Raw genomic sequence first — 26,337 nt, 5'->3', positions numbered from 1 at the left:
ATAGGCTATATTTGGAAAAAAGTTAAGTTACCCGAAACTAGCTTTAGACAAAAAGTCATAGCCAAATTTATAGCCCTAAAGTCTAGCCTTACTTTTGGTCAAACTAGCCTATACGTAAACACAAAAGTATAGTTATACTGTATAGGAAACAAGTCATAGCCTATACTGTATGCCCAAATTTAAAAGCCATACTGTAATAGAAAAAAAGGGGGGGGGGGGGGGTATGGTAAAAAAAAAAAAATTTTAAAAAAAAAACCCAAAAACATCCCCCCCAAAAAGGAAAATCACCTATATTAAGAAAATAATCAGTTAAGTAAAAATCAAGCCTATATATGTAATAATAGTTTGTTTTTAATAAGCAAGGGGGCAAACAAAATTTTTTTTTTTGTTGTTTTTTTAAAGGAAAAATTTACCCTATAGAAGGGGGAAAAAATCAAGCCAAATTTATAATAAACTACTTACTGAATGGCAAAACTAGCGTTTTAGGGCACAATATCCCTTTTGGACAAATTAACCTACGTTTGCAACTGCAATGTATCGTTTTTTTAACCAAATTTGATGGTCTCGCGCTATATGTGGGGGCCCGTCATAGTTTTGTAAAAACCAAAAATAACTTCTTTAAGTTTGTTAGCCTTTTGGGAAAACTTGTTACTGTTGTTTTTTTAAAAGGCCAACAAACAATGGGCAAGTTTGTAGGAAAAAGTTTTTCTTTTTTGAAAATCCCCAAATTTTTTAAATAGGTAAACGCCCCAATTTTAAGAAAAACAAGAAAATTTTAAAAATCAAGCCCAAAAGGGGGTACAATAAATTTTTTCTTTCTGGGCACAAGTATGTAAGTATGGACTAACATGTTACTGATGGTTTTGAGCCTTGTTGGGTTTGTTGTTGGAAAGGTATTTCCCAAAGCCAAAAGAAAAAAAAAAAAAGGGGGGGGAAAAAAAAAAGAAACCCCAAAGAACAAGGGGGAAGGACCCACCCCGCCAACAAAAGGCCCAAACGGGGGAAGGGGGGAAAAAAGCCATGAAAAAAAGAAAACAAAACGGGGGGGCCCCAAACCAAGGCCCAAAAGCGGGCCAAAACCACCCAAGGGGGGGGGCCCAAAAAAAAACCCTGAAAAAAAAGAACCCGGGTCAAAACAAGAAAAAACCCCAAAAAGGGCCCCGGGGTTTTTTTTCCCAGGAAAAGGGGGCCCCGGAAAAACCCGGGGGGGGTGGCCCTGGTTTGTGGGTTTTGGACTGTTTCTTGTGCTGTTGAGGTAGGCCACACACCACAAGTTTAGGCAGGAAGGAATTGTGATGAGGAAGCGCAGGGCGTGTTCTCTTGTCTCTGCAAAAAATCCCCCAAACAAAATTCAAACACGTCTGTCAGGGTTATCTTGACCTTTCCCAGACAAACTGGGCGATAGACAAACGAAGTGAGAAAAAAAAGGTTTAAGGAGGCTCAGCTAGGCTGGCGATCAAAGGGGTACCCATTAAATTTCTTTTCTGTGCTGGCAACTAGTATTGTGGAGTATACGGGAACCCTACGTGCAGTCGGTTTACGTGAGAATGGGTGTGTATGGGGGCGGATGGCCGGTTGTGCTTTTGGTTGTGTGTGTGTTGAAGAGGAAGGTAGGTGGGGGGCGTCAAAGGGCGAGAAAAAGAAAGAAAAGAAAAAAAGGGAAAGAAGGAGGACAGGGGAAAAAAAAAAAGGGACAAAGGCAGAGGCGCCCGAAAGAAAAGAAAACACACGGGAGGCAGCCGAGCGAGCCCACGGGGACAAACCGGAGAGAAGGCCCAAGTGCAGGGGGGGAAGCGGGGGGGGAGGTGGGGGGAAAAAAGGAAGGCCGAGGGTGGGGGGGGAAGGGACAGGGAGCGAAGGGGACAAGACAGGGGAGAGGGAGCGCCCGGAAGACCGGAAAGAGGGGGGCCCAAAGCGGGGGGGGGGGCGGGGCCAGAGGACAGCAGCAGAGCAAGGGGGAAGAAGCGGGGGGGGCGGGGGCAAACAAAGGGCTGGGACCACGACGAATAGGGAAAAGACGGAAGAACCCGGGGGGCGGGGTGCAAACGAAAGCAAGGGGGGAAAAAAAACCCAAAACAATGGGCGCGGGGGCTGGGGTGGGGCCGCAGGGCAAGGGCGGAGAGGTGGGGGGGGGAGGGCTGGCAAAAGGCGAGGGGGGGTTGGGGGTGGCAACAGACCAGGGACCAAAAAACCGCCGCACCGCAGCAAGAGGAAGCGGGGCCTGCAGGAGAGCCTGCGTTCTCAGGACATTGGTCATCACAAGGTCCCAGACAACATATGTAGGGCACTCAATGACAAACTTGACAAGGTATAAATCGCACTTGATTACATCTTTTAATTACAATGTCGTTCCTCCACTCAAATTGACTGTAGCAAAAATACTTGAACAGCGTGACAGCTATAATGCCCTATGTTAAGATTATTGGTGGATCCCCCACATTTACTATGGATGTTCTAGTACCTGATTAGTATAATGTTTTCCGTGTTTGAATTTTTCAACTAGTACATTATCTGTATAACCAATATGTGCAAATATTTCAAGTTAACATTTTTTTTCTTTCTCATTGAATGATACAAACATACCTGGATGGCCTCTTGATTAATAAAGGAGTAATGAGCTATCTTTTTTAACTGCATCACAAATAATGTTGAATTGATCAGACTAACCCCCCTGTTCCCGAGTACGACCAACTTCTGCATGCCCTAGCCAGGAGATGGCTGGCCAATTCGTAAGGAATTGGGAAACAACATGAACAACTGAAAAGTGGTTCCGTCGTGCGCTCCGTACTGGTCATGGACATCTCCGAGAACCTGGAATAGAAGAAGGAACAGAGGCACCCTAATCCACGAAATGTACTACCTGAAAGGTACATTGTTTTGGTACTCTGTGTCTTTTGTTTATAGAAACGTCTGTTTGTTTTCTCCTGTTCTGCTATTTATGGATCTTTTTGTTACACATACACCATGTATCGCCTCCTTAGAAGACAAACGAGTATCAGTTTTTGGGCATGGAAGTCTTTAGAACGGGTCGGGGTCCGCGGAGTAGAACAACGGTAATGATACATTGTAAGCCATACCATCAACCTCTCAACGAAAGTGACTGTTTTTGGACATAGTATCATACATCAAACCGCTCAACAAAGTGAAGTTGACATAGTATCATACCACACACAAACCTCTCAACAAGTGGATGTTGACTAGTAGCATACAACTCAACCTCTCAACAACGTTATGTTGACATAGGATCAGACCATCAACCGCTCAAACAATGTTAATGTTGCACATAGTATCAGACATCAACCTCAAGAACCTCTAACAAAGTAATGTTGACATAGGATCATCCCACAAACCTTCCCCCCTTCACAACAATTTTAATGTTGACATATTATCATACCATCAACCTCTCAACCCCGTTAATGTTGACAATAAGTAAACAATACCTCAACCTCCAACAATGTTCATGTTGACCAGAGTATCGACCATCAACCTCCAGACAAAGGTAATGTTTTACATATTATCATAACCATCAAACCTCTCACAATGTTAATGGTTGACATAGTATCATACCATCATGGGGGTGACATATGCCCGAATTTCGCCAACACCCCTCTCACAACGTTAATGTGGACATAGTATCATACCATCAACCTATCACAAAGTTAATTTGTATTGTCTGTATAGTAATCATACCATCTTTCTCGGCTTGTGCCGCTTCTCGGGGTTTACTCTCTGGTAGTGGAATGTGTGTGTGCGCGTTGGTGGCTTCGTCTTTTTCACAGCACACACCGCAGAGTTAGGTTGACATAGTAGTACGCTTCAGAACCTGCCCTTTCCCTCAACAGTTCGCGTGTGATCCTCTCAAACAACATGAATGTTTGCATAGTAGCAAGACGCATCAACCTCTCAACGGAATTTGCTAGTATCATACCATCAACCTCTCAACGTTAATGTTGACATAGTATCATACCATCAACCTCTCAACAGTTTAATGTTGACATAGTATCATACCATCAACCTCTCAACAAAGTTAATGTTGACATAGTATCATACCATCAACCTCTCAACATAGTTAATGTTGACATAGTATCATACCATCAACCTCTCAACGTTAATGTTGACATAGTATCATACCATCAACCTCTCAACAAAGTTAATGTTGACATTGTATCATACCATCAACCTCTCAACAAGTTAATGTTGACATAGTATCATACCATCAACCTCTCAACAAGTTAATGTTGACATTGTATCATACCATCAACCTCTCAACGTTAATGTTGACATAGTATCATACCATCAACCTCTCAACAAAGTTAATGTTGACATAGTATCATACCATCAACCTCTCAACAAAGTTAATGTTGACATAGTACCGACGGGGGTTGCAAGCACCGGTTCTCTTCTTTTTTTCCTGGTGTGTTTTTTGTGTGGTGTTGTTATTTCAGTCAGTATTGGTCTGTTGTATGTAGGGGACTGGCCAGCAACCCGCGCAACTTCTCAGGTGGGAGGTTGTTGGTGGGGGGCGGGAGAGTCGGAGACCAGCACCGCGGCTTGTGAAGGCAAAGTGAAGGGGGACAGAGGACAGACTGCAAGCAACCGCGCAACAATAGTGAAGGGGACAGAGGAGCAGACCATCAACCGTTCGTTGGGGTTTCAGAGTATCTTGGGGTGTCCATAGTGGTTTTGTTGTTGGGGGTGGTGGGTTGTTTTGTTGGTTGGGGGTTACGTGGGTGCAGTTGGGGTAGAGACAGAAACTTGGGTTGGGCGGTGTTGCAAGGGCATCAAGTTTGGGTGTGTTGTGGGGATGGTGGGTGGTGGGTGGTGTGGACTTGGTGTCTTGTGAGGGGGGGTGTTCCTCCATCAAAACCTCTCAACAAAGTAAATGTTGACAGGGGTGAGTATCGCTAACCACCAACCTCTCAACAAAGTCAATGGGGACAGAGACAGACCAGCAACCTGGGGCTTTTTTGGTTATTGGACCTTTTCTTTATTTCAGTGTTCGTTTGACGGGGGACAGAGGAGCAGACCAGCAACCCGCTCAACAACGGGAAGGGGACAAGAGAGAACCGCAACCGCGCACAAAGGGGCAAAGGGGACTAGAGGACAGACAGCAAAACCGCGCAACAAGGGAGGGGGGACAGAGGAGCCAGACCAGCAACCGCGCCACAACGGAAAGGGGGGACGGGATCAGACCAGCACCCCGCAACAAAGTGAAGGGGGACAGAGGAGCCGCAGCAACCGCAACACGGAAAGGGGCAGAGGAGCAGAAACCAGCAACCTCTCCCAAAGGGGGAAGGGGGGGCAGGGGGGATCATCTACCATCAACCTCTCAACAACGTTAATGTTGACATAGTATCATACCATCAACCTCTAACAAAGTTAATGTTGACATAGTATCATACCATCAACCTCTCAACAAAGTTAATGTTGACATAGTATCATACCATCAACCTCTCAACAAAGTTAATGTTGACATAGTATCATACCATCAACCTCTCAACAAAGTTAATGTTGACATAGTATCATACCATCAACCTCTCAACAAAGTTAATGTTGACATAGTATCATACCATCAACCTCTCAACAACGTTAATGTTGACATAGTATCATACCATCAACCTCTCAACAAAGTTAATGTTGACATAGTATCATACCATCAACCTCTCAACAAAGTTAATGTTGACATTGTATCATACCATCAACCTCTCAACAAAGTTAATGTTGACATAGTATCATACCATCAACCTCTCAACAAAGTTAATGTTGACATAGTATCATAACCATCAACCTCTCACAACGTAATGTTGACATAGTATCATACATCAACCCTCTCAACAAAGTAATGTTGACATAGTATCATACCATCAACCTCTCAACAAAGTTACTGTTGACATAGTATCATACCATCAACCTCTCAACATGTTAATGTGGACATTGTATCATACCATCAAACTCTCAACAAAGTTAATGTTGAACATAGTATCATACCATCACCCTCTCAAACAACAGGTAATGTTGACATAGTATCATACCATCGACCACCTCTCAACAAACAGTTAATGTTGACATAGTATCATACCATCAACCTCTCACACAAAGTTAAGTTGACATAGTATCATACCATCAACCTCTCAACAAAGTTGATGTTGACATTGTATCATACCATCAACCTCTCAACAAAGTTAATGTTGACATAGTATCATACCATCAACCTCTCAACAAAGTTAATGTTGACATAGTATCATACATCAACCTCTCAACAACGTTAATGTTGACATAGTATCATACCATCAACCTCTCAACAAAGTTAATGTTGACATAGTATCATACCATCAACCTCTCAACAACATTAATGTTGGCATAGTATCATACCATCAACCTCTCAACAACGTTAATGTTGGCATAGTATCATACCATCAACCTCTCAACAACGTTAATGTTGACATAGTACCATACCATCAACCTCTCAACAACGTTAATGTTGGCATAGTATCATACCATCAACCTCTCAACAACGTTAATGTTGCCATAGTATCATACCATCAACCTCTCAACAAAGTTAATGTTGACATAGTATCATACCATCAACCTCTCAACAACGTTAATGTTGGCATAGTATCATACCATCAACCTCTCAACAACGTTAATGTTGACATAGTATCATACCATCAACCTCTCAACAAAGTTAATGTTGACATAGTATCATACCATCAACCTCTCAACAATGTTAATGTTGACATAGTATCATACCATCAACCTCTCAACAATGTTAATGTTGGCAGTATCATACCATCAACCTCTCAACAAAGTTCATGTTGACATAGTATCATACCATCAACCTCTCAACAACGTTAATGTTGACATAGTATCATACCATCAATCTCTCAACAAATTTAATGTTGACATAGTATCATACCATCAACCTCTCAACAAAGTTAATGTTGACATAGTATCATACCATCAACCTCTCAACAAAGTTAATGTTGACATAGTATCATACCATCAATCTCTCAACAAATTTAATGTTGACATAGTATCATACCATCAACCTCTCAACAATGTTAATGTTGACATAGTATCATACCATCAACCTCTCAACAAAGTTAATGTTGACATAGTATCATACCATCAATCTCTCAACAAATTTAATGTTGACATAGTATCATACCATCAACCTCTCAACAATGTTAATGTTGACATAGTATCATACCATCAACCTCTCAACAAAGTTAATGTTGACATAGTATCATACCATCAACCTCTCAACAAAGTTCATGTTGACATAGTATCATACCATCAACCTCTCAACAAAGTTCATGTTGGCATAGTATCATACCATCAACCTCTCAACAAAGTTAATGTTGACATAGTATCATACCATCAACCTCTCAACAACGTTAATGTTGACATAGTATCATACCATCAACCTCTCAACAAAGTTCATGTTGGCATAGTATCATACCATCAACCTCTCAACAAAGTTAATGTTGACATAGTATCATACCATCAACCTCTCAACAACGTTAATGTTGACATAGTATCATACCATCAACCTCTCAACACCGTTAATGTTGACATAGTATCATACCATCAACCTCTCAACAAAGTTCATGTTGGCATAGTATCATACCATCACCTCTCAACAAAGTTAATGTTGACATAGTATCATACCATCAACCTCTCAACAAAGTTAATGTTGACATAGTATCATACCATCAACCTCTCAACAACGTTAATGTTGACATAGTATCATACCATCAACCTTTCAACAAAGTTAATGTTGACATAGTATCATACCATCAACCTCTCAACAATGTTAATGTTGACATAGTATCATACCATCAACCTCTCAACAACGTTAATGTTGACATAGTATCATACCATCAACCTCTCAACAACATTAATGTTGACATAGTATCATACCATCAACCTCTCAACAAAGTTCATGTTGGCATAGTATCATACCATCAACCTCTCAACAAAGTTAATGTTGACATAGTATCATACCATCAACCTCTCAACAACGTTAATGTTGACATAGTACCATACCATCAACCTCTCAACAAATTTAATGTTGACATAGTATCATACCATCAACCTCTCAACAAAGTTAATGTTGACATAGTATCATACATCAACCTCTCAACAACGTTAATGTTGACATAGTATCATACCATCAACCTCTCAACAAAGTTAATGTTGACATAGTATCATACCATCAACCTCTCAACAACATTAATGTTGGCATAGTATCATACCATCAACCTCTCAACAACGTTAATGTTGGCATAGTATCATACCATCAACCTCTCAACAACGTTAATGTTGACATAGTACCATACCATCAACCTCTCAACAACGTTAATGTTGGCATAGTATCATACCATCAACCTCTCAACAACGTTAATGTTGCCATAGTATCATACCATCAACCTCTCAACAAAGTTAATGTTGACATAGTATCATACCATCAACCTCTCAACAACGTTAATGTTGGCATAGTATCATACCATCAACCTCTCAACAACGTTAATGTTGACATAGTATCATACCATCAACCTCTCAACAAAGTTAATGTTGACATAGTATCATACCATCAACCTCTCAACAATGTTAATGTTGACATAGTATCATACCATCAACCTCTCAACAATGTTAATGTTGGCAGTATCATACCATCAACCTCTCAACAAAGTTCATGTTGACATAGTATCATACCATCAACCTCTCAACAACGTTAATGTTGACATAGTATCATACCATCAATCTCTCAACAAATTTAATGTTGACATAGTATCATACCATCAACCTCTCAACAAAGTTAATGTTGACATAGTATCATACCATCAACCTCTCAACAAAGTTAATGTTGACATAGTATCATACCATCAATCTCTCAACAAATTTAATGTTGACATAGTATCATACCATCAACCTCTCAACAATGTTAATGTTGACATAGTATCATACCATCAACCTCTCAACAAAGTTAATGTTGACATAGTATCATACCATCAATCTCTCAACAAATTTAATGTTGACATAGTATCATACCATCAACCTCTCAACAATGTTAATGTGACATAGTATCATACCATCAACCTCTCAACAAAGTTAATGTTGACATAGTATCATACCATCAACCTCTCAACAAAGTTCATGTTGACATAGTATCATACCATCAACCTCTCAACAAAGTTCATGTTGGCATAGTATCATACCATCAACCTCTCAACAAAGTTAATGTTGACATAGTATCATACCATCAACCTCTCAACAACGTTAATGTTGACATAGTATCATACCATCAACCTCTCAACAAAGTTCATGTTGGCATAGTATCATACCATCAACCTCTCAACAAAGTTAATGTTGACATAGTATCATACCATCAACCTCTCAACAACGTTAATGTTGACATAGTATCATACCATCAACCTCTCAACACCGTTAATGTTGACATAGTATCATACCATCAACCTCTCAACAAAGTTCATGTTGGCATAGTATCATACCATCACCTCTCAACAAAGTTAATGTTGACATAGTATCATACCATCAACCTCTCAACAAAGTTAATGTTGACATAGTATCATACCATCAACCTCTCAACAACGTTAATGTTGACATAGTATCATACCATCAACCTTTCAACAAAGTTAATGTTGACATAGTATCATACCATCAACCTCTCAACAATGTTAATGTTGACATAGTATCATACCATCAACCTCTCAACAACGTTAATGTTGACATAGTATCATACCATCAACCTCTCAACAACATTAATGTTGACATAGTATCATACCATCAACCTCTCAACAAAGTTCATGTTGGCATAGTATCATACCATCAACCTCTCAACAAAGTTAATGTTGACATAGTATCATACCATCAACCTCTCAACAACGTTAATGTTGACATAGTACCATACCATCAACCTCTCAACAAAGTTCATGTTGGCATAGTATCATACCATCAACCTCTCAACAAAGTTAATGTTGACATAGTATCATACCATCAACCTCTCAACAAAGTTAATGTTGACATAGTATCATACCATCAACCTCTCAACAACGTTAATGTTGACATAGTATCATACCATCAACCTCTCAACAAAGTTAATGTTGACATAGTATCATACCATCAACCTCTCAACAATGTTAATGTTGACATAGTATCATACCATCAACCTCTCAACAATGTTAATGTTGGCAGTATCATACCATCAACCTCTCAACAAAGTTCATGTTGACATAGTATCATACCATCAACCTCTCAACAACGTTAATGTTGACATAGTATCATACCATCAATCTCTCAACAAATTTAATGTTGACATAGTATCATACCATCAACCTCTCAACAAAGTTAATGTTGACATAGTATCATACCATCAACCTCTCAACAAAGTTAATGTTGACATAGTATCATACCATCAATCTCTCAACAAATTTAATGTTGACATAGTATCATACCATCAACCTCTCAACAATGTTAATGTTGACATAGTATCATACCATCAACCTCTCAACAAAGTTAATGTTGACATAGTATCATACCATCAATCTCTCAACAAATTTAATGTTGACATAGTATCATACCATCAACCTCTCAACAATGTTAATGTTGACATAGTATCATACCATCAACCTCTCAACAAAGTTAATGTTGACATAGTATCATACCATCAACCTCTCAACAAAGTTCATGTTGACATAGTATCATACCATCAACCTCTCAACAAAGTTCATGTTGGCATAGTATCATACCATCAACCTCTCAACAAAGTTAATGTTGACATAGTATCATACCATCAACCTCTCAACAACGTTAATGTTGACATAGTATCATACCATCAACCTCTCAACAAAGTTCATGTTGGCATAGTATCATACCATCAACCTCTCAACAAAGTTAATGTTGACATAGTATCATACCATCAACCTCTCAACAACGTTAATGTTGACATAGTACCATACCATCAACCTCTCAACAAAGTTCATGTTGGCATAGTATCATACCATCAACCTCTCAACAAAGTTAATGTTGACATAGTATCATACCATCAACCTCTCAACAAAGTTAATGTTGACATAGTATCATACCATCAACCTCTCAACAACGTTAATGTTGACATAGTATCATACCATCAACCTTTCAACAAAGTTAATGTTGACATAGTATCATACCATCAACCTCTCAACAATGTTAATGTTGACATAGTATCATACCATCAACCTCTCAACAACGTTAATGTTGACATAGTATCATACCATCAACCTCTCAACAAAGTTAATGTTGACATAGTATCATACCATCAACCTCTCAACAAAGTTCATGTTGACATAGTATCATACCATCAACCTCTCAACAACGTTAATGTTGACATAGTATCATACCATCAATCTCTCAACAAATTTAATGTTGACATAGTATCATACCATCAACCTCTCAACAAAGTTAATGTTGACATAGTATCAAACCATCAACCTCTCAACAAAGTTAATGTTGACATAGTATCATACCATCAATCTCTCAACAAATTTAATGTTGACATAGTATCATACCATCAACCTCTCAACAATGTTAATGTTGACATTGTATCATACCATCAACCTCTCAACAAAGTTAATGTTGACATAGTATCATACCATCAATCTCTCAACAAATTTAATGTTGACATAGTTTCATACCATCAACCTCTCAACAATGTTAATGTTGACATAGTATCATACCATCAACCTCTCAACAAAGTTAATGTTGACATAGTATCATACCATCAACCTCTCAACAAAGTTCATGTTGACATAGTATCATACCATCAACCTCTCAACAAAGTTAATGTTGACATAGTATCATACCATCAACCTCTCAACAACGTTAATGTTGACATAGTATCATACCATCAACCTCTCAACAAAGTTAATGTTGACATAGTATCATACCATCAACCTCTCAACAATTTTAATGTTGGCATAGTATCATACCATCAACCTCTCAACAAAGTTAATGTTGACATAGTATCATACCATCAACCTCTCAACAAAGTTAATGTTGACATAGTATCATACCATCAACCTCTCAACAAAGGTAATGTTGACATTGTATCATACCATCAACCTCTCAACAATGTTAATGTTGACATTGTATCATACCATCAACCTCTCAACAAAGTTAATGTTGACATAGTATCATACCATCAACCTCTCAACAAAGTTAATGTTGACATAGTATCATACCATCAACCTCTCAACAAAGTTCATGTTGACATAGTATCATACCATCAACCTCTCAACAAAGTTAATGTTGGCATTGTATCATACCATCAACCTCTCAACAAAGTTAATGTTGACATAGTATCATACTGTCAACCTCTCAACAACGTTAATGTTGACATAGTATCATACCATCAACCTCTCAACAAAGTTAATGTTGGCATTGTATCATACCATCAACCTCTCAACAAAGTTAATGTTGACATAGTATCATACTGTCAACCTCTCAACAACGTTAATGTTGACATAGTATCATACCATCAACCTCTCAACAATGTTAATGTTGGCATTGTATCATACCATCAACCTCTCAACAAAGTTAATGTTGGTATTTTATCATAACACTAATTTCTTCACCTGATTCAATTTTGTTGGTCACGGTAAAAGGGTCAACATCGCACTTAACCACTTTAAAAAAAAGTTAAAATTAAAAAGTTGTTAAAATATTATTTATATAATCATATACACAAAGGGGATGAGATCTGTTTTAATTCCTTGTTAATTAGTTCATTAATTACTGGTTTACCACCTATTGCATGTAAATCCTTGCTCACTTTGTTTTTATCCTTTTATGTAAGGTCGGCTACTAAATCACCATGGCAACCTGAGGCTAAAACAAGGAATCCTAGAAAGTGCCGAAGATCTACTGAAGGAGGCACTGGACTGTGTGACTAGCTGTGGAAACCTAGCAACGAGGGCCACAATCCTCTACAATCTGGGCACTCTTAGGTCAGTCTGACTTTTTTTTTATAATTTACTCCAATTCTGAAACAGTTTCTGCTCAATATTTGGAGTATTTATACAAATGCAATGGGATTTCAATGAAACTACAGTTAATTTCATTGTTCCGCAGTAATTGTGATGTGCAGCTCAGAAATATTTATATTCTATGAAATGTTGAACATATTTCATTCTGATCTTTTTGAATCCTATAGGGCTGAGCAGTTTGAGTTCTTACTGGGAGAAAGCTGTCTCCGTCAGTCTCTACTGATACGAGAACAGTGGTATGGACGTACACATCCTCTGGTGGCGGACATCTTATATGCCCTGGCAGGCATTATGGGAAATCCTAAAAATATTCGAGGGTATGTATCTCAAAATAAAATATTAAAAAGCTCCCATGTAGTTAAACGATTTGAAAATTTTATAACAAGGAAATAATTTTATAAATCTCCAATATATGATTATCAAACATTCTTTTCTCTTGTGTAATGATAAGTCTTAATTTTCATTTAAAGGATATGAATCTGGGTTTTTCATATTTTTTGTAAAATGTATTCTCATTAGTGAAACAACTAATAATGAAATATTGTTGTTTTTTAAGTTATGACAAGGTGGCAGCTGAAACTGTTTACAGACGTTCATTGGAGATTAGAGAATCCTGTCTGGGCACTACTCATTTATTGGTGTCCGACATTCTCATAGAATTAGGTAAGAAATCATATCTCATAGCCTACTGTCTCCAACATTTCCAATCAAATTCAATAAATGATATTGGATTTTTATAATTTCAAAATCTGTAATGAAATTCATGAGTATATAATTTGATGAAGTCAAAATAAACTCCCTGCAGATTTTTTTCTGCAAACTTTAATTATTTTATATTTTGCATTAAAACATATTTTTGACACAAACGTAAGTTTGAGTCTATGTCAGCGCTTTTGAGGTGTAGCTGACAAAATCTACGATGCCCTCTGGCGGATACTGCCTTGGCCAATCTAACCGTTGCTTTACAGTAACTCCGTAATGCTATGCAGTAAATATTTGTAAATATCGTAAATATTCACGATAAAAAATGACATATAGTAAAGTTCAGCTATAAAAAAATTACCTTTTGTTTTGTTGACACAAACGTAGACACAAACGTAAGTTTGAGTCTATGTCAGCGCTTTTGAGGGCTCTGGCGGATACTGCTGTTGGCCAATCTAAACGTTGCTGTACAGTAACTCCGTAATGTTATGCAGTAAATATTTGTTTAACTTCACGATAAAAAATGACATACAGTGAAGTTCAGCTATTAAAAAAAATCACCTTTTGTTTTGTTGTATTTTAAAAGCTGACAGGACAATGTGTTTTTTTTTGGCATTTTCGTTCGCTCTGACACAACTTCCACTGCCACTTCACAATCATATTCTATCGCAAAAAAAAAAATAGTCCCGTGACTTACGGAGTCAAATGCAACACTGCAGTTTCGTTAGATATATGACAAAACAACAGAACCTCACAAATAGATAGTTTTCAAAGTATTTAATTTAAGTATGTTCTGTCGATGATACGTAAGAATATTTTTCCGCGTTGAACGCATTATATTTCACGCGGAATGATACAATCGACTTTTCGCTGGCGCCATATTGCTGCTTACCTGTGACCCGGAAGAAAAATCTACTAACATCACGCTGAATTTTCATCATCGACATCTATGTGTTTTTTTTCTTTGGTGGCATGTTACTGAATGGGTTATAATATTGATAAAGTTTCGTCGGAATATCGTTGTTATTTTGTACATTGAAAAATCACTCATCCAGCATCCGTTTTTGTCCGCCATCTTTCAGTAATGTAAACAATAATAAAAGAAAGAGTAGGTGATCAAACCCAACTTTGAATGTCATTTTCTCACTGAAATATTAACTTGCATGTGATTGATGTAGTCTGCAGATGGTTAGATTATATAGATGTTTTTTTACGAAAGAAAAAAAGTTGTCTATTCATCATGACAATATCACAACAACGGCAGTCGAGTACCATACGCATGTTTGCAAATAAAAAGTTAAATAAATTCTCACTGAATAGGGTTTCGAAATGTCAAATGGACTTGTGAATATTAATATTGACTTCGGATCTATTGATTATATCCTACGTAATGCACATGAAGTTTTTCGTTTACAGAACGCGTACCGCATTAACGTGGCTGTCTGCATGCAGATGTAGACGTCACTGAAAATTTCATCTCTAATTATAGCGACTGATTCTTTTTTTTCTAATATTCGTGGTGGTTTAAAAAAAAATAGAAAATGATCTATCATTATCATTTGAAATATTACATAACAGTCGAAGCATATTATAAAAAAGAAAGGGGTCTACGATGTACATCTACATATTCCTTTATTATGTTTGGTGGAGTTTTGAACGCTTCAGGGACGGTTAAAGGGCAGTAACTCTTTAGAAAACACCATTTTTCATGGAAATGTACTGATTGCTAAATTTAACCAGAGATATTTAAAGGCAGTGGAAATGTTATATTCCTACATCTGCGGTTTTTTCTGTCTTAAATCATTTCAGCTTCTGAATTAAATTAACCTTTAAACTAATGCACAGTAAAGTATTGATAAATCAATGCAAATAATTTATTATCACTTAGATTTATTATTATTATTTAATCTTTTTTTCTTTACAACACTAGTACATATTATTTGAGAAGAACAGCAAAAATTACTAAGTTCATTATTCTTCTAAACAACAAAAATTTGTAAAACTTTTTTGTGTTGTGCATATATCCTATTGTGAAATAACTTGGCATGACTAAAGATAATAGTATTGTCTTGATGACTGTTACATACTATATCATAGGTTGAGTTAAATAATTATTTTCTTCTTGTCAATTATGGTAAATGGTGAAAACACATTTTTTTTCATTTAAATTGTTAAGTCGGTTTAATGTTCAAATTCAGATTAATTTAATTAAAGCAACTATTAATAATGTATATATGCGTTAACTTTTCTGACAAAGTCTTCAAGTAACCTGATTATATTTGACAGAGAATCAAAATAAGTAATTTTGTTGTTAAGAATAGTGGGCTTAGCCATTTACAACTGTTTAGATTCTACTTAATAAGGTTTGATTTTTAACATTTTGGCAAATTTATCTTATCAATATCCAATTTAGTTTTAAAGATAAGCAGTACTTCCATTTTTATGAAAATAAAAATTACTTCAGTGTTCTAATAATTTAAACACATGAACAATTGAAAGAAATACATTTGTATGAAAAGCATTCATAATGGACTTTGAAGAATGCTACTACATGTACAGTTCATCCAGTTTGGGCATTCGAACTACATTTTCATCTGACAGATGCTGCAGATTAAAAAAAAACCTCTGATTTTGAAATCGATGATATCAATACATATAGCTACATTCACATCTCACTAACATTAATTAACATGATATATATACCATACATACATATATATATGTATCATGCAGTTACAGTTATGTATATGGTACATATACTATTGCGGAGAATATTTGATGCAATGTACATAAGTGAAAAACAAAATTCCACTTCAAATTGATTTGAACTGTACATGTGAATGAATGTGTTTTTGTTGTATAGATGATTTGTAGCTACACAGTATGGAGTGTAAACATATAACGTAGAGTGCTATATGAAAATCATGTTCACTCTTAAGAAACTGTCTCAAGTCTGAGCTGATATGAGCATGTAATTCTAAGTTTTGAATATAGTGCTTAGTTTAATGTGCCCGTCGTGATGGTATACCCTGCCCTGTCTACATCCGCATTCTACGCTTCCAGAGTCTGTTTATCAGACCCAGGTGTTTTTAACCCACCATCATCAGATGGTGGGCTATTCAAATCGCCCTGCGTCAGTGGTCCGTCCGTCCCTCCATCCGTAAACAATTCTTGTTATCGCTATTTCTCAAAGTACTGAAGGGATCTTCTAAAATTTCATAGGTTTCTCTTAGTTTCTAGTATTGCATATTGCATTTTGAGACCAATCGGAAAACAATATGGCCGACAGGCAGCCATCTTAGGTTTTGACAATTGAAGTTTGTTATTGCTATTTCTCAGAAAGCACTGAATTGATCTTTCTCAAATTTCATATGTAGGTTCCTCTTGGTGCTAACATTAGTTATGCATATTGCATTTTGAGACCAATCGGAAAACAATAAGGCCGATAGGCAGCCATCTTTGATTTTGTCAATTGAAGTTTGTTATCACTATTTCTCAGAAAGTGTTGACGGGATCTTTTTCAAATTTCATAAGTAGGTTCCCCTCGGTGCCTAGTTATGCATATTGCGTTTTGAGACTAATCGGAAAACAACATGGCCGACAGGCAGCCATCTTGGATTTGGACAATTGAAGTTTGTTATCGCAATTTCTCAAAAAGTGCTGAAGGGATCTTTCTAAAATTTGATATGTAGGTTTCCCTTGGTGAGTGGTTATGCATAATGCATTTTGAGACCAATCGGAAAACAATATGGCCGACAGGCAGCCATCTTAGGTTTTGACAATTGAAGTTTGTTATTGCTATTTCTCAGAAAGCACTGAATTGATCTTTCTCAAATTTCATATGTAGGTTCCTCTTGGTGCTTACATTAATTATGCATATTGCATTTTGAGACCAATCGGAAAACAATATGGCCGACAGGCAGCCATCTTGGATTTGGACAATTGAAGTTTGTTATCACTATTTCTCAGAAAGTGCTGAAGGGATCTTTCTCAAACTTTATATGTAGGTTCCCCTCGGTGCCTAGTTATGGATATTGCATTTTGAGACTAATCGGAAAACAACATGGCCGACAGGCAGCCATATTGTATTTTGACAATTGAAGTTTGTTATCGCTATTTTACAGAAGGCACTGAAGGGATAGAACAATCTGCCACAAAATATCATTCAAAACCTTGACATAACATCATTCAAACCAGGGCTCGCACACACGATAAAATCCTAAAACAATCACACAAATGTTTTTAACCTGAGCTTTCTCTTATCTAAAAGCTGGTAGCTAGATGGGGCGCTACATCAAATGTATAAATATTTTTTCAAATGCTAATGATAATGATAATTTGTGAAGCGCTTATAGGCATGGGATCCTCAAAAGTTTGAAAAGAAAGGCCTCATTAATTTTACAGGTAATCTAGGACCTTCATATTACATCTACAACTACGTATACATTAACCCATTGAAGATGTCAAATAAGATTACCCGAGTACTTATTCTGAAAATTAGCTGCCAAGACGCACTTGCAATCAAAAGTAGATATGAATTTCTTTTCTTGCCAATATTTTGTCCTAGTCCTAATCAGGTATTGGTGATGTTCCATACAAAGTTGACCATGTCCCCACTAAACAAAAGCAGTTAAAATAATTTGTTTTCGTTTGTGTCTTCAGTACTTTCAGTACTTTGATTAATCCTTAATCCAACTGTACTATGTGTGGTCATTTCCTTAGTAAAATGTCACAATTCTCACATCTGATGCTTTAAGTCAGAATATTTGAAAATGTTCCTAATTCTTTTGTTATGGAAAACTGTAGACATTTATCACATCTGATAACGAAAATGAAGATAATTAAGTGATTAATTTTCATTCACAGCCAAATTGATTCAGGAAGAATCAAGCCAGGGGGCTAAGGGTGAATCGGTCAAGTTATTACAAAGAGCTCTGGACATCAAGACTACCCATCTAGGTAAGGCTACTCTGCTTTTACTGTTTACGTATAGCGAAATCTTCTAGGATGGTACTTTGTATTTTGCCTTAAATGAAACTTCATAGTATTTTTGGAGGGCAAATTTTACAAATTAAATGAAAAAAAAATTCAGTGACCATGATACATTGCATTGTATAAGAAGAATTAAATATTTATCATATTTTAAAACTGGAATTGTTTTCTGGGATTGGTAGTGAAAAACATTTCTTTGGTCTTTGGAGTAAATACACTATATCAGTTATCACATGAGTGTTATAATTAACTGTCACACTGATAATACTGTGAATGATTAACCACAGTGAAAACAAAATGGACCAGAGATCATAATGTGATAAAAATGTTTCCTTGATATATTTTTGATATTGATAGATTTTATTATTGTGTCTAATGTTTATGTTAAGAGTATTTTTAAAGGCAAAATATTAATGAGTCGTTGCAATGTCATATATGTGAATGGTCTGTCGTGCTTACATAATGCAGTATGATTCTGAGGTAAGCTAGTTATGGGATCACATCTTGTGAGTTATCTCCCCTTAGTCCAGTATAAAATATTAATATCGAAGAAGGGAGATAACTTTTGTGAGCCAATCCATATGGTGTGTGATTCTGGGAGCAAGCTATATCAACAGAACAATGCTTTCTGAGTTATCTCCTCTTAGTTCAGAATAAAATATTCCTGTAATAGGGGGATAACTTTTGTGAGCCAATCTGCCGATTACTTGTGATATTTTTGGGAGTACACTATTGCTATGCATGGAATCATTTTTTTGTAAAGGGAGGCAACTTTTGTGAGCCAGTCTTAAAGTTAGTTTGTTAGTTGCATTTATGTGTATCAGTTTTGAAACATAGGGGAGTTATTTTCACTTTGTATTATTTAACGGTCTCTGTTCATTACAAATTAGCTTGTACATAAAACAAGATTTAAAGTGCTCGTGCAAATCTCACAATCTTTTGAGTGACTTATTCAGTAAATGTGGCTGGAAAAATCTATTGGATTTGTTTCATCTCACAATGTGGTAATCACCAAAAAATTGCCATTTAAGGTTAATTAACAAATAGTATATGTGAACTTATTAATGTGTAATGTGTCTCTATATAAGTAAATCCTTTTATACACTGATGTAATTTCTTACATTAGAATGCTTATATGGCATACAATTAAATACTTCCAACAAATCTGTCTAAATTTAAACTGGTCACTGTCAGAATGAGTTAGTAGTAGCTAGTACTCTGTCCAGATGTTGAGTTGTCCAGATTATGATATTTCTGTAAAATGTCACTTTTAAGTGACCAATGATGGACAGATCATTTATGAACAACATCTCTATGTGGCCCCAAACAAACAAATAATACTCCCATAATGATGGATTTATTGTTGGCCCTTCTGAACTATAGTTCTGAGGGTCTAAGAGTTCTAAACAACACTTCCCTGCTGTCATAAGTTCCTGTAATCTGGCTTATCTACCTCTAGTCTGACAATAAATCTGTAGAAACTTTTTATCATGACACCTAATGGACCACCTGGATCTCAGCAGACATATTCCTCCAATAAAACATGTCATATTCAAAGTTCTTACAGAGTCCTGAAGTTTCATGTCATTTTCCGTGTATAACTTATAGAATTTACTTAGTCTGTCATCAGCCTTTCTTCAAAGACCTGGTATTAGGTGAAATGATTCAGCTAGAATTCCCATTTCTTAAAAGCTTGGCGGGCGGGTGCTACAAAATTTCAAGGAGCACCTGAATTTTCTTTCCTTTCGTTCACTTGCAGTGAGGCCTATGTACAAGGCTGAAACAACCACTTTGTTGACTATACTGTAGGATCAGGACAGACATGTGAACATTTAAAGTATATTTACATCCATAATGTTATCAGCATTCTCCATGTGATGTCAGTCTAACATAAACATTGAGTTACTGTAAAATAAGAACAACAGATGGCTTAGTTTTATGACATCATTTTCACTATGGCATCTGTACAGTTGTTACCTTGGTGTTTGTCGACCATGCTAGCGTATCATTCTAATGAATGCCAACGAACATGCAATCTTTAAAATTTAAAAAGATATTGATGTATTTGAAAGACAGATAATGATGTATTTGAAAGAAAAAGAAAATTCGTAATTTAAAGATTAAGTAATAAACTATAGATATGGCAAACATACTGTCATAACTGCCACAAGTGCCACAGACAAATTATCACTGCAGTTGTCGTTAATACCATTGTTGTATTGGGTCTGACATGTCTGTGTGGTTTAGTTATTGCCTTACTGATTTATACATGAATATATAAGTAGAATGTACATTTCATTTAAAGACTCGCACATAGTGTTGTTTAATTGTCGTCTTTTTCCTTAGCTGTATGTTACAATTCTAGGCTTTAGTTCAGCAATGAAATCTGTAATTAAACCTTACCGAATCATTTCTGGACCAATGTAAACGGTTAGATCTTACTTACTCTAACTGCAGTGGGATTTATGTACAGCTCTGCTTACTTATATTCATTACGGTAGCTAATCATTGGTTTTGATAGCCTTAATATGGAAAAATTATTTTCATGTTTAATCAATACAATGTACAGTGTACCCTCGACCTATCGCCACCCGAATCTACCGCCACCCTCGCATACCACCACCTACACCCCTAGAACGGATTTCCCTTCTATATAATTCCCTCGTTAAGTTTGCCACCCTCGCATACCGCCATCCGCCACGTTCAAAACAATACAAACGTCCCGAATCCCTATATATTACCCTCGGCGATATCGCCATCTTTATCCGTTTTTTTTCTGCGATCAAGGAACTCTTTAGTGTTCTACAGGGTTAGGGTATTTCCTTTTTCACAGGTAACTTAGTTATACGCTTGAATGAGTTTCTATCGCTCAGGTAGATATATGTATCAATGTTTATATATGCGACATCTACACATAGGTATGGTTTGATTTGTAATAAAGCATGACTGATTTCTGCTCAATAAGTGTGACGAAAGCGTGTTCTTCTTGGTCATGGTCAGAAGGTTTTGATAATTAAGTTTGCGAGTGAAAACAAAAGCAAATTAATGACTTTTTTCAGAAATTACAATATTATGTAAATGTGTATTTGTAAGCTACGAAACGTACGGTCAATACCATGGTGTCTTATATGTTAACTCATTGTGTATTTATTAAAACGTTGGTACAACATTATCTTTAACTGTTGTAATTTCCATGATTCGATACTAACGCCACCCTCGTTATACCGCCATAACTGACACGGACGAAATGTGGCGATATAACGAGGGTAGACTGTATAAGTTTTCAGACATTTGTGCTTTCTTAGTATTGGAGAAAGGTATGGAAGGGGAAGAGAGTAGGGAGTTAGGGGCAGGGGATAGAGGGTAGGGGCAGGGGATAAAGGGTAAGGGGTAGGGGATAGAGGAGTTAGGGGCAGGGGATAGAGGGTAGGGGGTAGGGGATAGAGGGGTGATATTGTCTGGAGAATTGTGTCATAGTAAAATATACATACAGGGAGGTAAAGATATGATGGATTGGTGTCATAGTAAAACATACATACAGGGAGGTAAAGATATGATGGATTGGTGTCATAGTAAGATATACATGCAGGGAGGCATACTGGTGATGGACTGGTGTCATAGTAAAACATACATACAGGGAGGTAAAGATATGATGGACTGGTGTCATTGTTATACTGTATATACAGGGAGGTATACTGGTGATGGACTGGTGTCATTGTTATACTGTATATACAGGGAGGTATACTGGTGATGGACTGGTGTCATTGTTATACTGTATATACAGGGAGGTATACTGGTGATGGACTGTTGTCATTGTTATACTGTATATACAGGGAGGTATACTGGTGATGGACTGGTGTCATTGTTATACTGTATATACAGGGAGGTATACTGGTGATGGACTGTTGTCATTGTTATACTGTATATACAGGGAGGTATACTGGTGATGGACTGGTGTCATTGTTATACTGTATATACAGGGAGGTATACTGGGGATGGACTGGTGTCATTGTTATACTGTATATACAGGGAGGTATACTGGTGATGGACTGGTGTCATTGTTATACTGTATATACAGGGAGGTATACTGGTGATGGACTGGTGTCATTGTTATACTGTATATACAGGGAGGTATACTGGTGATGAACTGGTGTCATTGTTATACTGTATATACAGGGAGGTATACTGGTGATGGACTGGTGTCATTGTTATACTGTATATACAGGGAGGTATACTGGTGATGGACTGGTGTCATTGTTATACTGTATATACAGGGAGGTATACTGGTGATGGACTGGTGTCATTGTTATACTGTATATACAGGGAGGTTTACTGGTGATGGACTGGTGTCATTGTTATACTGTATACAGGGAGGTATACTGGTGATGGACTGGTGTCATTGTTATACTGTATATACAGGGAGGTATACTGGTGATGGACTGGTGTCATTGTTATACTGTATATACAGGGAGGTATACTGGTGATGAACTGGTGTCATTGTTATATTGTATATACAGGGAGGTATACTGGTGATGGACTGGTGTCATTGTTATACTGTATATACAGGGAGGTATACTGGTGATGGACTGGTGTCAATGTTATACTGTATATACAGGGAGGTATACTGGTGATGGACTGGTGTCAATGTTATACTGTATAGGGAGGTATACTGGTGATGGACTGGTGTCATTGTTATACAGTATATACAGGGAGGTTTACTGGTGATGGACTAGTGTCATTGTTATACTGTATATACAGGGAGGTATACTGGTGATGGACTGGTGTCATTGTTATACTGTATATACAGGGAGGTATACTGGTGATGGACTGGTGTCATTGTTATACTGTATGTACAGGGAGGTATACTGGTGATGGACTGGTGTCATTGTTATACTGTATATACAGGGAGGTATACTGGTGATGGACTGGTGTCATTGTTATACTGTATATACAGGGAGGTATACTGGTGATGGACTGGTGTCATTGTTATACTGTATATACAGGGAGGTATACTGGTGATGGACTGGTGTCATTGTTATACTGTATATACAGGGAGGTATACTGGTGATGGACTGGTGTCATTGTTATACTGTATATACAGGGAGGTATACTGGTGATGGACTGGTGTCATTGTTATACTGTATATACAGGGAGGTATACTGGTGATGGACTGGTGTCATTGTTATACTGTATATAAAGGGAGGTATACTGGTGACGGACTGGTGTCATTGTTATACTGTATATACAGGGAGGTTTACTGGTGATGGACTGGTGTCATTGTTACACTGTATATACAGGGAGGTATACTGGTGATGGACTGGTGTCAATGTTACACAGTAATACAGGGTTTAAAAAATGATACTGCTGTAGGGATGCTATTTTCTCAACCACATCCAGGGCTTTGTCTTACTGGTTTGGGATGGGCCCTTTTTGTCTCATTTTGGGAAGAAAATTAGTGTATTAGGAAATATTTTTCATGAGTAAACTGCAAATTTTGGGAATTTTGCTTAAATATGAAATAATTTCAATTGGGAATGGAGCCCATTAACGGCCCAAAAAAGGCCATCAGAAAAAGCCCTGACATCAGATACAGGGCCTTTATGACACTTGAATGTGACAACTGGTAGAAGAAAGAATATATAGCATTGACATCTTATTCCTGTTTAAGGTGAACTTAATTCTAGAATATTTACAGTACATGCAGACATGGCCTAATATGGACATCTATTTCCCATTTATCCTACAAAGGAGATTATTTGAAATCACACTGATGACTTCGTTATTACCATCACAATGGAACTCTGGGTAATTTCTTTTGCCTATATACAGATGGTTGCCAAAAGCCTTCTAATCTGGCTGAGGTGAAAGTGAGTTTTTATTGTTGTACTGGACTGAAAGAAATCCTTTATATTGTGATTATCGATTATGTGAAAAGCAAATTAGATCAAACGATTTAAACCGTGACGGGAACAAGAATGGTCATCAGTCCAATTGGATTTTTGATAACTTTCCATTTCTATACTTAATGGCGAAATGATTTATGAAACCAATCCATCATTACAAAGGGGAAAAGTGAAAGGATACATTTTCTATGGGAATGCTGGAGATGAAAGAGAATTTTTTCATAAAAGGAAATATTTAATCTGATCTCCAGTGTTTCTGTATGTAGACATTTCCAACACATACACAACACCTGAACAAACAATGGCTGGCGAGTGAGATTTTATAGAGCTCTACATTCCTATTTGTTTTAATACTTTGCTAATGAAGTTGAAAGCAGTACATTAAACTAGATTCATCTTGTCTGTCCAAGCCCTGAACACTATATGAGGTTAAAAAGTGAGTACCAGTACATTTGTACTTCAAAATGCATTCCATACTTTGATTTAGTTTAAACCGTATTTTATTACATTTCTTTACATTTCATATATTGTATACAGGAATATTAACAGGATTCAGAAAAAATTATATGAATACTTATGTTAATCCATCTCCATACTTTGATTTGGGTTAAGCAGTTGTTTTTAAGAGGATGAAAAACAATCTTACCACTGTGTTCATTTTGAATAACTCTATTTGCATGTTTTTTTGTTTGTTCAAAATCAATGGAAAAAACAGAAAACTGGCTTTCCTTCAGTTTTTATCATAGCTACAGTTGTGAATATTGTCCTAGCATTACTATTTGTAATTTGTTTTTCCAATTTTCTTCTATACCTTTAGATTATTTTTCCAGACTTGTTATAAGTACCGGTAGTGTTTAATTATGCCATGAACAATTATACCAAGCTTCAAATTGTACAATTAGTCTTATATGGACATTATTTGATAAAGTATAATTACATTTTTGTTCTTAAAACACAAAATTTGATTTTTAGTTGTTGATAACTGAAATCATGATGATTGTCTGATCGTACAATCTGACACATTGTCGAAATCTGTGCTATAATCAAACACCATTAAAATCAATGTAACACATTAATTTTAATATCAAATAGTATCACGTATTCTTGTACCTGTTTGATGAATATTTTTTTTTTAGTTTGACAAATCTTGTCTCCATGATCTGTCAGATGTTTGAACAGCGGTAGGCAGTATAAAGTTTCAGATTAACCGAGACTTGATCGTGACTTGCGTGTGACGTTGGACAGATTGTAACATCAGCACACATCGGTAGCCAATCTCACATGCTCCAATGACTCTGTATAAAAGATGGCCGGCCGTCACAGGCACTAGCGTGTGTGGGGTGTATGATTACATTACTGGATTTGTTCGACAATTGGAAATCCAATCAACACTACGTATTGATTGAGACCAAATCAGCTGTGATCAGGATTTGTACTTTAGTTTTTCTGTCCTGTACCTTTTTTATACAGTATCTGTTACATAGGGTATATAAAAAGTCAAAAAGTTTGTGAATAATTAGTGTTTCAGAAACATAGAGGTTTTAATACTTGGAGTCATAATTAACACAATCATACTTGTTCACCAAGTCTGGTTCTGCCTACTCTGATAGTGATGAAAACTAATATATTTATAAATCATTTTTATTCTTTGGTTGTTTTCTTTTTTCTTTTCTTTTTTGCAATAAAAAAAATTC

The 26,337-nt window shown here is 36.8% G+C and overlaps 1 protein-coding gene across 1 annotated transcript; it reads left to right on the top strand.

The window, feature by feature from the left end:
- Positions 1–1,547: 1,547 nt before the first annotated feature.
- On the top strand, positions 1,548–18,707 carry LOC117319852 (the record flags this gene model as incomplete). Its single annotated transcript, XM_033874570.1, has 7 exons — positions 1,548–1,610; positions 2,662–2,729; positions 4,997–5,337; positions 12,857–13,007; positions 13,214–13,363; positions 13,603–13,709; positions 18,615–18,707. Coding segments are annotated over exons 1-7 (973 nt in total), but the record flags the coding sequence as incomplete, so codon positions are not given.
- Between the last annotated feature and the right edge of the window lie 7,630 nt (positions 18,708–26,337).

The sequence above is a fragment of the Pecten maximus genome, unplaced genomic scaffold (genome assembly GCF_902652985.1).
Source record: "Pecten maximus unplaced genomic scaffold, xPecMax1.1, whole genome shotgun sequence".
NCBI classification, from domain to species: domain Eukaryota; kingdom Metazoa; phylum Mollusca; class Bivalvia; order Pectinida; family Pectinidae; genus Pecten; species Pecten maximus.
This window is presented reverse-complemented; position numbering and strand designations above follow the sequence as displayed.